At 43.2% G+C, this 15,681-nt stretch overlaps 1 protein-coding gene across 7 annotated transcripts in view; it reads left to right on the top strand.

The window, feature by feature from the left end:
* The window catches only part of COL17A1 (collagen type XVII alpha 1 chain), a 197,079-nt gene that overhangs the window by 114,974 nt on the left and 66,424 nt on the right, over positions 1 to 15,681 (top strand). For 4 of the 7 annotated variants that reach the window (XM_085606957.1, XM_085606939.1, XM_085606967.1 and 1 more), the window contains exons 32-38: positions 620 to 646; positions 2,559 to 2,594; positions 5,291 to 5,326; positions 5,932 to 6,012; positions 7,715 to 7,750; positions 10,682 to 10,750; positions 14,327 to 14,407. In XM_085606957.1, coding sequence (XP_085463083.1) covers positions 620 to 646; positions 2,559 to 2,594; positions 5,291 to 5,326; positions 5,932 to 6,012; positions 7,715 to 7,750; positions 10,682 to 10,750; positions 14,327 to 14,407 — 366 coding nt within the window. The remainder of the gene's footprint in view (positions 1 to 619; positions 647 to 2,558; positions 2,595 to 5,290; positions 5,327 to 5,931; positions 6,013 to 7,714; positions 7,751 to 10,681; positions 10,751 to 14,326; positions 14,408 to 15,681) is intronic. The other 3 variants (XM_085606993.1, XM_085606976.1, XM_085606985.1) reach the window with 1 other exon arrangement.

The raw sequence follows: 15,681 nt of genomic DNA, 5'->3' as shown, positions 1-15,681 counted from the left end.
CATTGCTGCAATTGCCCCATCAAAATTAAAAGGGAGCTCGTATTGAGGCTCTGTGTGAGTCACTTGTTTTGCTATATTGTAAATTTGTACTGAATGCAGTCCGGAGATTTGCAAAATTTCCAATCTCTAGTTGAAGAGCATTTCAGTGACCCCAAACTGGAGTTTTGCAGTAGACCTTTCTGCCCAATCTGCAAATTTGAAGCCTAGGGGTCAAAGGTTCACCTGCGTTTGTACTCACAATACAGACAGCTAGATATGGATGAGAGAGATCTGAGTAATATCAAATGCTGCGAAGCCACAAACCACCAGTTTGAAGTCTCACCCAATCAAAGGTACCTTGTGGTGTAGGTTAATGCTTTTTCATTTGGGGTTGTCACTTGGACAGGTTGGGTGGTGTGTGCAGTTTAGTCCCAGAGCGTGATCCTGCAATTGGCATGCTGCTTGTTTTGTGTGCTACAGATTGTAGGCAGCAACATCTGTCACATCTGGTGCCACCAGATACTGGCAGGTACTGAGATAGGATTTTAGTGCCACTTTTACTAAAACAGTTACTTCCTAACTGTAATCCCTTTTCAGTGTCATGTGTTCTAAGTCTTTCCTATTTCCATTCACCACACAGGCATGCCAGGACCCCAGGGACCCCCAGGTAAGCCATGCTACAGTTCTCTGTGAAACGTGCTTTGATCAGATGAAACAATCTCAGGTGTCTCTCGCTGATGTGTGATAAGATCTCTCTAAAATGTGTTGTAATTAATAAGAACCGGCATTCCAATGTACGTAAGAGTCCGCTCTGACACAGACGCTGAAATACCCAGACACAGTTCTACATACAGACACCGGGCAAAGGCATACGTAGATACAGAGACAAACCACCAGAAGTGCACATGGAATTAAAAAGAAAATACGAGGCACACAGACTATACGATCAGGAAAACGTGGGCTGGGTCCAGGTGCGGAGTGTAAATCTCCACCTCCAACTCTCGCATCTTTTTTTATGGTGAGATCCTTACACATGTATGTTTACTACTTAGGGCCCGATTACGATGCGGGCTGAAACGGCTTCGACCGTCGGTCGGATCCCTTCAGACCGCATCGTAATCAGCTGGTCAGATTCCATTCCTACCGAGCCATTTTGATAGGGTCGGTCGGAAGGGAATCCAAATCGGATTTCTGAATGGCCTCCGACAGGCTCGGAGAGCCCGTCCGCCATTCAGGAGCCAGCCAGCAGAGGGATAAGATGGCAGATACCCACAGCCTTTCTGTGCCGGCCTTTCTGATACAGAAAGGCTTTGGGAACCTGTCTTTGGGGGGCCCCAGCGGGGCCGCCATGGGTGCAAGGCCGCCGAATGGTGGCCTAGGGGGCCCCTATGGTGCCCCCCTGTTGATCCCTGCACCCGGTGGCAGTCACATTGAGATGCCTGACACGAGGTGCAGGGATGAACTGCACCTCTGCACTTTACAATGAGAGCATGCATTCCGTTCGGAATGCATGCTCCCATTGTAAAGCATAAGATTGCGATCGAACAGGGTTTGTCGCTTCCTACTTGCTGGGCTGGAACCGACGACAGGAGGTTGTTCGATTCCAGTTTCCAAATGATGTCAGACGGACTCCGGTTCATCCGACATCGAAATCAGGCCCTTAGTAGTAGATGTGGAAGAGATTAGGGGGAGTGGCTGGAAAAAGGAGACTACTCATAGCAAGTGTGTGATAATTATCACACAACTCATAATTCCAATCCCTATGTAAACACGTATTTAACAGGGATCAGAATGATCTCTGAACATTTAATGAGGGCCAGTGTAGTAAATTTGCATTTCGAAATGGTGAAAAGACAGAAGCAGTACATTTCCACAAGAGAGAGTAAATGTGTAGATTTACTCACTCGTAAATTTACCTAGTTGACTAGGCATCAAGGCATGCAAAATTATTTAGTTATTTAAAGGTCAAATGGAAAACAACGTTAGAACTTCCCTAGAAAGTGTTTCTGCCAAAGTGTTAAGAGAACAATCAGTAGTCCTCATTCATATCACTGGGTTAAGTTTTTGTCAGGGCAATTGGCACACTTGAAAGCTTTCTGAAGGAGGCAAATAAGTATTGAAAAGGCGAGAGAGCTTCATAGATAAATAAAGGCGAACAGAGTTTAATTTGATGTTAGCGTTCCGCTCAGAAGGCTGAGAGGGACATGGCAGCACTGTATACATATTTAATATGGGTTGATCAAGAAAGGAATTATGTTCATTAAGCCATATATATAGAGGAGGTAATGGTTTAAAAGTAGACAGTGAAATAATTCAGTGTAATTACTAAGAAAACATTCTAATCTTCTAAGCAGTTACTGCTGTTAAAGCCTCAGAGCAGGGCAATTCAAAGGCCTCAGGTATCCCTTGATATGGTAAAGTAAGTATGAAGCACATTAGTAAAATACCTGCCCCTGCACCAGGGCATTGGATTTGGCATGGCAATCCTGTCTCTATGCAATATTACAAATGTTTAAACAATCTAACCAATGAAAATGTTAAACATGTAAAAAAAATATGTTTGTTTCTAATTGAAACAGGACCCGCAGGCAATCCTGGACGCCCTGGAAGTAAAGGTGAGCTGCCATGCCTCACATTAAACATGCATTGGACAGTTTTTATTTGACAGTTTAAATATTTTGATGTATTTGTTACACATACAGATGCACCTATATTAATAATATGGTGAGAAAAATGCAGAAGAGGACACATGTCCACCGCGTACAGTTGAAACGCTTCATTTCAGTGCAACAAATTGCAAACAATACCGCATACTGAGTGGCATCCAAAATAGGCCATCACTCTGTAAGCGAAGGTGCTGACCACTTTGAATGGTGTGGTTAATGCTCGTAACGTAGCTCAAGCTGCTCTATTAAATTCAGAACCCCATTCCATCCAAAGAATGACCTCCTTGGAAGAAGTCAGAAGAGCATCTGTATGTGGCTGACCAGAGGGACCCCCTCCACCACACTGGGAATAGCTTAGATAGCAATGGGCAGGTCGCAAAAATCTGCAGACTGCTGCACATAATGATTATCTCAAATTAGCTCATTATCATCAGCTTCATGTTGAGTTACTGACAAATATCTGTTTACTTTCTGCCCCCACCCCCGATAACTAGCCGAAGCATCAACAACTACACTAGCACAAATGTGTGGGACATGGTCATCTTCTGGTAGCCTGCTGACGCTGAGGTTGTGTCAATATAAGATAAGTCGATGCATCAACAACTACACTAGCACAAATGTGTGGGACATGGTCATCTTCTGGTAGTATGCTGACGCTGAGGTTGTGTCAATATAAGATAAGTCGATGCATCAACAACTACACTAGCACAAATGTGTGGAATACATAAGTTGATGCATCAACAACAACGCTTGCACAAATGTGTGGAACACGGTCATCTTCTGGTTGCCTGCTGACGCTGAGGTTGTGTCAATATTAGATATGTCGATGCATCAACAACAGCACTAGCACAAATGTGTGGAACACGGTCATATTCTGGTAGCCTGCTGACGCTGAGGTTGTGTCAATATTAGATATGTCGATGCATCAACAACTACACCAGCACAAATGTGTGGAACACATAAGTCGATGCATCAACAACAACGCTAGCACAAATGTGTGGAACATGGTCATCTTCTGGTAGCCGGCTGACGCTGAGGTTGTGTCAATATAAGATATGTCGATGCATCAACAACTACACTAGCACAAATGTTTGGAACGCGGTCATCTTCTAGTAGCCTGCTGATGCTGAGGTTGAGTCAATATAAGGTAAGATGATCTGAGGGCATGTTAGGTACTGACTCGCTGCCGGACGTGTGTTGGTGTGCCCCTTATTGGGTAAGCCCCACACTACCCAGGATTGTGCAGCCTAGAACATGTAAAAACGCTCTCGCTAGGATATGCGGGATATGTCTAAGCTAGGGAGAGAAGAGTATTGAAACAAATTGTTGGTTCAAAACTCTGCTCTGTGTTTAACTGCAAGCTCACTCAAGTGGCCTGGCATTGTCGGAAGGCGAACCCAATGAAGATGGGTCCTCGGTGCTACCTCCCAAAGGGGGCACTGAAGGAGCGTACTCGGAGTGTGCCGTATCCTAGGTGGTGCACAGTTAGCCTACCGCCAAGAACGCTTTTACTTGGGCACCTGTGTCAAGAATATGACACAGGCACACATCCGTGACGTTTTCCCTCAGTTGCATGGGCTCAAACCCTGTGCAAATAAAGGACCATCGCCTTCACACTGAATGGGCACTGCACACTACAGAAGGGGCTTGCAAGTGCTGGGTCTTCATTCTGTGATACGAAGTGACCTGGTAAAGTAAAAGTGCATGCAAATGCCCTGAGTGCCTTGGGAGAACCTCTGTAACATGGCCCTTTTCTCTGAATAATTCCCAAAAGTTGTGCTAGCAGTGCCACACTTAAAATGTATTTTTATAAATATGGTACAATAAGAGTGTTGTGTGCTAGGGCTCTAGACATGAGGAAAGAGTCTCCTGTCTCGATCAACAGGGCTGGCACATGCTCCTGAGGTGGTGCACTGGAGGAATATAGCACGTTACAACGCGTACTATTACCACGCAGTGGGTAACAACGTGGTCGTTACAACGACGGCATTGTTATCACGCGTGGCATTACATCGCAAGTTGTTTAAACGACTTGCGCTAGGTGGCACGCTGAACTTAGAATAGTATAAATTACTATTCCTACTCCAGTTAGCGCAACAGCAGGGAAGGTGTTGGATTTAAAATCCAACACATTTCCTGGTGTTGCACGCCACCTAGCGCAAGTCGTTGAAACGTCTTGAGATGTAATGCCACGCGTGGTAACAACACGGTCAGTGTAACAACCGCGCTGTTACCTACCTGCGTGGTATTGACAGCATTGAAAATGCTGTTTCCCGCACTGGGAGTTGCTGATGTAAGATGGAAGATCATCCCCATCCCAAAATAAAGAAATCTGTTCAGAATAATCCTGCTCTTCATCCCTCCCTTGTGCTGAGAAGCCATCAGTACTATCTGTGAAGCATACAGGAGGATAGGAAGGTAGTAAAGACAGAAATAAAATACACCTGATGAAGGACACACATCCGTTTCTATGGCCAACCCGCTCGGAGTCCATTATCCATCGTGGAGTCTTAACATGGCTGTAGGGAAGTGTTATCTTGAAGAGGAATGGATAGAGTCGACATCAAGTGAAAGAGCTGTGATGGCAGGGGGGATAGTACTCTACCACTGTTTTATCCTAAAGCCATTTCTCTCTTTTCTTGTAGGTGATACCGGAGACCCGGGCAGGGTCATCGCTGCCGGTAGGTACAAATAGCTTATCCTTTATCTCATCTTTTATTTACTAGAAGTATTTGTTTTTTAATGTATTGATCTGAAGTGCATGCAGATTCTCTTTTAATGCTGAGTCTCATTAAAGACCAATTGATATTGTCACTGAGCCCTGGGATATTCAGCACACACTTGACACCTGAGCTCAGTTTTCTCTTTTCAAGTTAAGTTTTCATTGTCTGGTTCATTGGCGCCCTCGCTTGCAAATGTAAAGAATCAGAAAACAGTATGACAAAATCAATTTGTGAACTTGAAATTCACAAAATATTTTATAAATATCCATATATATTTCAGGGACACAATCCTTATGCGTATCTCCTGTGGTAAGAGAAGGGTTGTCTTAATGCACTTGTTAACAAGAAGACTATGAAAGCGCTTTACACCTGTTTGCTTTCAGTTGCACAAGTGCCTGTTTCTTTCACTCCATCTTTGACTACCCCTAAAGTGAGCAATGATTCTAGAACCAGTGTGGCGCCTGCTGTACTGAATACTCTGCCTGTATCATGGCCTGTGTACCCAATAATATGAAGAGCAGATTTGATGAGCAATCTTTTGTTAATTGTGTGTTGTGTTACAGAGGGATCCTCTGCTGTCACTATTCCTGGTCCACCAGGACCTCCAGGACAACCAGGGGCCCAAGGCCTTCCAGGCGTTTCAGGTAAGCAGTCAATTCGTGTAGATGTTTATTTGTAAATTAAATGATTCAGATTTTGATAATGAAAGGTGCAGTATACAGAAAATCATTTTAGACCATATGGAAAATGTGTTAATTTGCATGGGAAATAATTAGTAGAATACCAATATCTGGACAGCCGTACTTGGAGTACAAGACTAGCGACGGAAGGAAATACTTGGATTATTCTTACCCGATGATAGTATTCTGATACATCAGTTTTTGTTTACCTGTGTCATTACAGACACTGGTAACCAGATGCACACCAGTCTAGTCCCCACTCCTAAAGGACACCCCAGACCATACTGCTAAGCCATGTCTTCTCTGAATGGTAACACAAGTCGCCACAAACATGTTTACGATTTAATGAGCCTCGTGATGGAGTTGCGGCTTAAGTCCCTGGGGACCAGCATGCTTCTGATCTATGCTGGAGCATACTATGCCACTTCAGGGGTCCCTTGCTAAAGGGTGATACCGTGCAAGACAGCCTAAATCGGTTTATATTGCAGTATTTGTGCACTCCACTGAGAGCAGGAGGATGTGGTTAACCACTGGGACCAGAAAGCTTGAAAATTGAAAGAAGCGAATACAGGGCAAGTATCTGAAGTAGTGTTTAGATACTAGAGTGGCCTTGGATACACTTCAGTGCCAGGCAAAAGGAATATATCCGCCCTTCAGGGAATCTAAGATACATTCCTCGAGATGGGAAGAATCTATGTGGAAATTCAATTTCCATTAAGCATATTTTGAAAGCGGTTGCTGATGCAGCACAAAACGGAAGTAGTGGCATTAAAGACACAAAATGCAGTGGATCAATGTCCTGAATCTGAGTTACCCTCCCATTTACATTTTCATTGAATACAAAGTCTTACAACAATGTCAAATTGCAGTTTGCACATATTAGTACACATACATGATTCAGATAATCTTATAGCCAGAATAATTTATAAACATGATTCAGAAATCCATAGACTACAATCCAGACAAATTGTATCCATCATAAATAGTGAGTCATGAGCTGAAAATAAATGAAAATAGAATAGCAATGTGAAGAACGTGTAAGCACAAGGAATGTCAATGTCATTCTCTGCCTTTTGTAAGAGACATGAGTCAAAAGAGGGAAACACTTCAGACAATAGTACTAATCCATGAGGGACAAACTGTTTACAGTGGAACAAAGGCGTTTCAGCAAAGGGCATGGTTTTACCCTCACCGTATCCACATAGTCTGAGGCTCTAGAACAACCTCAGCAGAGGCAACTGGGACACACGTATGGTGCTAAAGGTGCGCCTTCATCTTGGAAATATTTATTGACCTCAACTTTACTGGCTTCAGTCACCCCAACTAGAATACGCCGTCGTTGACCGAGCTGATCCATTATTTGTTAAGGTCTTCTTGTGTGGCTGAATTCAAGCTATCTTTATTGCAAGATGGTATCTGTACAGTTGTGATCACGTGGCTAATGTCATCTTTATATTCGCATATTCATTCTTGGATTTACTCAAAATACATAAGCCCACTTTGGTAACTTGGACATTCTAAAAGATGTGTTTTAATGTGCATGTATGTCTTTTGCACATATTTCATGGAATATTTGATGATTTAACTGTGAACATGTATAATTCTGTCATTGCCCTTTCTCTTTAATGCAAACATTAAAATCTGACACAATTTGTTTTTAAACCAGGTCCCGTCGGGCCAGCTGGACTCCCAGGACCACCAGGTACAGTGTTCAGATCACTAGCCCACAAGCATTGTCAACCAGTCTTTTGAGTTTCTCTCCATCCCTTTAAATAAAACTTAGCTCACCTTACCTCTAAGTAACCCCTTATAGTCTGTTGAATTATGAAAGACGCTGGTAAGTGTATCCACCTCATACGCTTCTGTGTAGATCTGGGTTGCTGCAAGGTGTCTCAGAGCATTAAACAAATACTTATTGAGAGAAAGTTGTCTCCCAAGTTGTAGTTTTTGTTCTCTATAAGCAAACCCAATTTGAGCTGCATTTGTTGTGTTTGGCCTGTTGATCCGAACCACGGTCATTGCCTCTGTCTGTCTCACTGTGGCCAGGAGCTTCGCTGTTCATTTGTCGGACAGACTGTCACCTTTTGTCCAGCCCGCAAAGTCAGTGCTGCAACAGCCAGCCAATGGCCCAGGGGCGGCCAGCACAGATCTGGGGTGGCAGGGCAGGGGCGAGTGGATAAGGGGGTGTAAAAAGAAAATAGACTTACCTCCTCGCCTCTCATCTCCTGCGTCATCTCTCCTCATTCTGCTGACCAGGAAGCAGTCAGGATCACCTGAGCCAATCACAATGCTGCAAAAGTTAGGTCGCTTTAACCTCGGCGGGTGAGCTTGTCACACTCAAATGTTCACCCAACCTGTATCATAAGTAACACTAAAGGCAGGCTGTACCCTAAGTAATTATCAATGCTCCGTCCGCAGACATTTATTCCGTCTGCCATCTTAGAGCGAATGCTGCACCTTACAGTAAGCAGTCGTAAGATTGGTGGTAGTGCCATTTTAGTGCCCAAAGCGAGGGGTATATTTAAGTGACCACCCAGTGGGCAGGCTGTTCTTGAAAAGTGGTTTACAGTTCCAAAGTGCTCCTTTTTTGCTCAGTTAGAGTGTAGGGTTCGGACTTGTCAACCTTTCAAGCAATGCAGCAAGGCAACTTGCTGCGCTGTGTTGTGTGAAAGGGAGAAGTCAGAAGTGCACTACATCTACTAAGATATGGCGCACTTCGGTCCTCTCATTGTGCTGGTGCACTTCAGACCAGACGGCCGAGCCCGCAGACAGCGTTCTTCACCATTTAATGGCGACCACCGTTAAGCAGTCTGCCACTGGGTCCAAAGTCCATTTTCCCACAAGCCTCCTTGGCAGCGCATTCCGATAGGCAATACCACCTACAGCACTTACCATTCTTTAGGGCTTCTCCAGTAGGCAGCTTGCCACTGGACCATTACCACTTGCAAGGCTCAACTCAAGTGTAACAGCAGTCACACTCCTTTGTTCCATGCGGGACACCGCCGACCGAATAAATGTATTCCCCAGAAGTCGGATGCACAACCCTTCCATCCATGCCTAAATTGCCTTTACGTAGGGCTAATTGATTGCCCTTGTTATTGCATTCTCCCAAACGCGATGAACCCAGGTGAAGGAGTAATACCCTAAATCTCCCACCAGATACTAGGTGCTCCCACACCTTGTCCTGATGATGTTGATGTCACATCTCTAGAGGTCAAAACGCTGTTGACTGTAGACATACCGACTCCTCTTTTACTATATAAAAATACCTAAAGGAGTCAAACGCCTTGTTGGTTTTAGTTGATCGATCTTTTCACCACTCACTTATCACTGTTCTTTCACTCAATTGCAAGCACTGGATCTGATCTTACACTGTCAAAAGAGTTTATATGCTTCAATAATATGCAATGAATACATTAATTGCATTACAACATTGGTTATTTGCCTACTTCTATACTTTTCCTAGTGAACTAATAATTGTCTGGTCGTAAGATCTACTTACACCCTTTGCCTTTTCTCGCTCACGTGTCTAAAGGCTTAAATTGAACCATTGTCTTTTACAATATGGCGCACTTCAGACAGCCTAGCACTAATGCAGGCATCCTTTCACTTTGTGCAAGAGTGCCTGCATTACTGGCAGGATTGTTTTTGTGCAGGAAGTTTGACCTTCCTGCACAAAAGAATCCTCAGAGGCAGAAAAAAGCACACCTGGAAAGAGGAAGTAAAGGGGAGAAATGAAGATACTTTCCTCGTTATGTCTCTCTTAGGTAGGTGCACAATTTTGGTGCAATTCCAGGTTTACTGCCTTTAGTAAATCTTGGTTTGCGTTAAAATACATGGGTGGATGCATGAGAACACCCATGCTCCACCCATGCAACTCCTGCCCGACGCAACGTAATGCAACGCAGTGCAAGGTGCTGCATTGAATGAACGAGATTTGTAGAGCGCGACAGCTGCTCTAAGCGCGAGCGCACGGAGCTGCTCTAAGCGCGAGCGCCACGGCGCTAGTTGTAGTAAGAGAAGCAAGAGAATAAGCACGATACTGGACCACTGTGCTAGTGCATTGCGTTACTTTTTTTGCTTTACAAAGTCACGTGAGGGGACGCAAATTGGCCCTTGCCTGGCGTTGTAGATCTTGATTAGCATTTTGCATCGCGGCTGCACCAAAAATGTGGCGCAATCACCACGCAAGATGGTAGTAAATCAGAGACTTTAGTGATTATCATTCCTAATATGATCCAGTGCTGTGATCTACTAGTGCTCTGTCACCACCGCACGGCATCCTGGGAAGTATAGACCTTCCACGCTGCAGACATGGATGGGCGCATGATCATTATACATGATTTTCTCCTAAAGGCTGCATATTTGCAGCATTTTTCTGCTGCTGAATGAGTTAACAATTCACCTAGGAACAAAAAGGGGAGAGGGTGTCAGCTGCATCGCCATTTAAAATGAGCCTATTGAAATATTAGTTCACAGATAATTGTGTCATTAAGCAGAGGAGAAGGGTCTGCACATCGTTTAAGTGTTTCTTTGATTATATGTTTTTTGTTTTACATTTTAGAATTTTTTATTTAATTTTCTATCCAGATAAAACTATGCTAACCTGTCATTTACATTTTTGCATACGTAGGTGTCAAAGGAGCCCGTGGTGATCCTGGTGAAACATCACTCGTATACAGCTCTTCTCAAACCGCAGATCGTAAGGAAGTAAAATAAACTTTTATATTTATGGAATAGATAGCGCACAAAAGCGGCAGTTCAAAGTACCACACAGCAACGGAGACGTAACCACACAATTTGCATACTGGTTAAATACATTTAAGAACAAGAAATGTTTCTTAAGGATGACATATTAATTTCAGTATCAAAAAGAAATGAGAAGAAATCTGCAGTGCAAAAATAATCATTCTCTTGTAATTCACTCTTGTGTCCCCCTGTCATTCTGATTGGGTAAGGATTGCCATTGCAACCACATTGCGAATGGAGTTGCTCCTCCCCTCCCCAATTCTGGCAAGCTCAGTGCCATAGAGAAGCTCAGTTGCAAAGCTTTTCCTGGGTCCTCTGCTGCAAATCACGAAGGTGTTAACAAGGAGTAATGTGGGAGTCGAATATTTTGGATTACTTCCACTCTGATTTTCAGATTTTTAGGCCGAGCCTGGGCTGCGCATGCGCTGCTTTACGAGGCATGCTGTATTCAGGTAGGAACTTGAAGCTCCGCCCACTCTCCGCCCATATTTTTCATTGGCTTGTGTCATTGTCCACTGTAAACTGTGGCTTTTCATTGGTGAAAACGCTTAGTAGTCCCTTCTTTGTACCGCCTTGTCTCATTTTGTAACCTCTCAAGGTGACACACCCTGTTACGTGTGTTGCTACTTGATAAGCTTTAATTACAGCCTCTGAGCACTATTTTCTCAAATAGCTTTGTCCTGCCTGTAGTTGCAGGCAGGACATGCTCTCTTGTAATGCTTTTTAAAAGCAAATTATAGCACAGGCGCTGAACGCATTTGCAATGTAATAGGTCTTGCATGTGCGAGAGTTTAAGCTATTGGCATTGTAAATGACAATGCCTTTTTATCTATCTGTTTTAAAAACAACAAGTATAAAAAAGGCATTGTCATTTACAATGCCAATAGCTCAAATTACTATTGCATTGCAAATGCTTGTTTTGCATAGTTTTGAGGTCAGCAGGACTAGTCAGTGTTCTGGTCAATTTGATTGTGTTTATGATGTTTTAGAGACTGCATGCAGATGTTATTGTTGCAGATGTATTTTGGTCGCTAGAGGCCTCCATATGAATTGAATGTAAAGATCACTCTGCCACGATGTAGCACTGCATTTATAATGAACTTTAATGTGCGGAGCTGCTCACTCTGCAAAGTGCAGGTTAACTCTGTTTTGTCGCTGTGCACAGCCAGTTGTTTTTTTTAATCTACACGTCTTTTTGTTATATATCTGTGCCATGGTCGTCTGTTTTCATCTCCATCATCTGTTGTTTCATCTTGGTCGTCAGTTTTTTAAATCTTGGTCATCTGTTGTTTCATCTTGGTCATCAGTTTTTTCATCCCCTTGATCTGTTGTTTCATCTTGGTCGTCAGTTTTTTCATCTCCGTGATCTGTTGTTTCATCTTGGTCGTCAATTTTCTCATCTTGGTCGTCAGTCTTTTTCATCTTGGTTGCCTGTTCTGTGGTGTTCAATACTTTGCCACAGTCCTTGGAGATGATTTTTCTCTCTGTGTTTCTTGATTCGAGAAATGTTGTCTCGTTTGTGCTCCTGAGGTCTGAGTGTCTTCATGTTTTTCTTGGTTTTTAGTCCTGACAAACTCCTCGGATCCTTGAGGTTTAACCATCGCTAAATGCTATGTTAGCTTCCTATCAGTTTGAAGAAACCTAGAGTAGCCCAACGTTGAACACTTATAAATCAGTAAAAGTATGAGCAAAACTGAGAAATCAAACACAAAAAAAAAGATTCATAGCGATACATAGTAAGGCTCAAATCCTCACAAATCTCATTTTTCCCCTAATAAAGCTGTGATTGGGCACTGGTCTTTATTTAGATGACTCTATCTCATGAAGTTGAATCAAACACTTTGTGTGTGATCAGCCCATCCAGAATGAGTTTGTACCTATAGAAATGTAGATGTAAGACCTCTCTGCCAGATCCATTCCCTGCAGTGAACATATCACATTTAACACTGACCCACGGAGTATCTCAGGGTTTCAAATGCATTTGTAAATTGGAGATTGCATCACAGGCCCAGCTTCCTAGACTCTGCTTCCGAAAGGACTTTATAGTGCTAGCGGTACATGCTTGCAAACAACGTCCGCCTCTGGGAAGATAATGCAGTCAATGGCAAGACTCAATAACTGGAGACAGGCAACAATCCCTCAGGTTGCAGCAGGGGCCACTCCAGTCACGGCACTTACAGCAAGTAATGACGTGTCCATTTGCTCTGTTTACCAGGTTGCGTGATGTAACCACTACATTAATGAACGCTAGTTGAGCATTTGTTGAGGCCGGTAGTACCACCATGAAGGTAGACCCTGGCAATTCACAATTAAAAGGACCGCAATAGGCAACCGTTTTTTCTTTCAGTGGCTCTAGTGAGCTAACCACTGCTGTCAGGGCAGCACCCCCAGCATCTGGATTCATATTCCACAGCATTAGCCTGTAGCCTGATGGGGTGTATTGTCAGAAGGGTCAGAACAGACAAAAGCTCTGGCCTTTTTATCCCGCTGCAGACATAACTACCTGCTGTTAGCAGTATGAGTGGCAACACTGCAATATGGCTGTTGTGGGCATTAAGACCACTTAATGCTACCGTCCACTGCCCCCTGTTCTGTGACCTATTTGCATACAGTTGCCCTTGCCATGGTGCTAGTACGTCCCTGTTTTACCGGACACTTTTAAATCAAGCAGTAGGTGAATATGCAAATCTACTCTCTGTCAGTTTCTACAGCCTTTACAGAGTACAGCTACAATGGTCTCTGCTTCAACCTTTCCCAGCAAAATTTAGTGCACTGTAGTTTCAAGCTGAAGGGCAACGTCAGTCTTCTCAAAGCAGTCCTGGAATATATTACTCCACATAAAACATAAAATGCAAAAAGTAGCCATTTGCAAATATCACTGCAGTCCTCTAAACTCTACCATGTCCGCCTACTCATACAAGGTGAATTTACAAACATGCCTGCTTGTTGGATCATAAATCCTCAACAGAGACTCGCTAACTGTCTTGTACAGAAACACAGCATCTTAGAGGTTTTCAAGCAATGTAAAGCTTTCAGAATGCAAAGCTTTGAGAAACTGGGGACTGAGTTTTAAGAAAAACCTCACCATGATGCAAACTTTTTCAGGTTGAGCCCAAAGAATCTGGAACTCACTTCACCTGGAGTACCAGGTACCTGCATCCCACTCCATGAGGCAATGAAAAAAGACATGAAATGCCTCCTGTTTTGGAGACAGCTATGATCTGGTTACCCTTAACTTCATACTTGTGGAAAATAGAATTTCCTCTAGCCTATTGTGGGTTCCAAGGTTGCAATGTGTCCTGTTCTCTGTATATTCTTTTTCTGTTCTGAATATTAGATGTACTCACCTCCGTACTCACTAGTTGTCATTTTTTTTAGATGAACTCACCTCCGTACTAATCAGTTGTCATTTTTGTACGTACGGTCTCTTTCTAACACTGGGTGATCTTTTGACTACTGTAAGGGACTCTGGCGATCCCTGTTTCACATTAAATTCACAGCTGTGACATGCATGTCTTAATTTCCTTAGGTGCACAACCAATTCCAGGCCCTCCTGGACCACCAGGACCCCCAGGACCACCTGGCATTGCAGGAGTATCAGGGGCAGCAGGTAGGGAAGGGCCTCTGTGGTAGTAGTTGTGTTGCCTAATGTTGCTTTTCCACAAGAGTAAAAGATCCATTGATGTTATAAACTCCAGTGCAGGGATTTCCCAAGTCCCAGACAAAATTAAGTTTTGCAGTTTGATTGCTCCCTTTCCTCTAGTAAGCAGAGCATTTTTAGACCATTTGTTATAAAAATTCATGCCGTCTCATGGTTTTTTGTGGTGGCACCATAATGCTACAATCGCCTTAAAGCATCATTGCCTTGGATGGTAACTACTTATTGCGACTGGAGAGCTTTTAAGAGGTCATCGTCCATTGCCTGGTTCTGTGCAACACAGGCAATTTTCTTCATCTTCTGCCAGGTAAGTAACTGCCTACTTCTTACCCTTTGTATTGATTATTCCACCATGCAGATTATTTTTTACACAGACTACACCTAGAGATAATCACAGTACTGTGAGTAACCCTGCTGTAGCTCAGACCCACTCAAACATTTATCTCCAGATCGATGATCGTTATAGCTGCATGAGAGATAAAGGGAGAAAATTATCACTTGTTAGCATCTCATTACAGTGTAAACCAATGTGGTTACACAATAACTCACTCACAACTTAATCTGAGTTCAGTAGGGTTTAATGATAAATTTAGAAGAAATCAATATGGACCAATCTCAACATGATCATATAGAAATAAAGAAAGACCAAGATAAGTCCAAATCTCCTGAAGAAATGTACCCTCTATAATACAAAGCAGATGACTAACTCTATGACGACGATACAGATGATTAGGAAAAGAGAATTGAGTATTACATTGGAGTATATGATTTTCCAAAGTAAGCATGAGCAAGCTATCTCTTCCTACACTACCTTAAAAGGACAACCCTAAACCATGAAGCATTTAGTAAAGGTGAAATCAGAAACATGTCAGCTGTTAGAGTCTTCAGTAGAAGATACTCCAACCATAGGTCAGTTAGCATAAAGCCGCAGAAGTATAGATCTGCTCTCTGTGAAACCCTAAAATGACTCTCTCTGTCCCTCACTACGTTTCAGCATAAAATATCAATTGCATTCAGGGTAGATAATCCCACGTGATCCTTGCTAGTGAATTTCCATGGCTCCGGCACAACTGGATACTTGCACCACCTTTCCCAAATTGCTAAGTTTCAACTTCGTCCTTGGACATTCCTCTCCTCCTCCATGAGAACTCTCCTCCTTGCTCCTCACCGCACTTCTCCTTGCCAACTTCATCTTCTTATACCTTGCTATCTAATAAAAAGAAAAC

Source organism: Triturus cristatus, chromosome 1_2 (assembly GCF_964204655.1).
Source record: "Triturus cristatus chromosome 1_2, aTriCri1.1, whole genome shotgun sequence".
NCBI lineage: Eukaryota > Metazoa > Chordata > Amphibia > Caudata > Salamandridae > Triturus > Triturus cristatus.
This window is presented reverse-complemented; position numbering and strand designations above follow the sequence as displayed.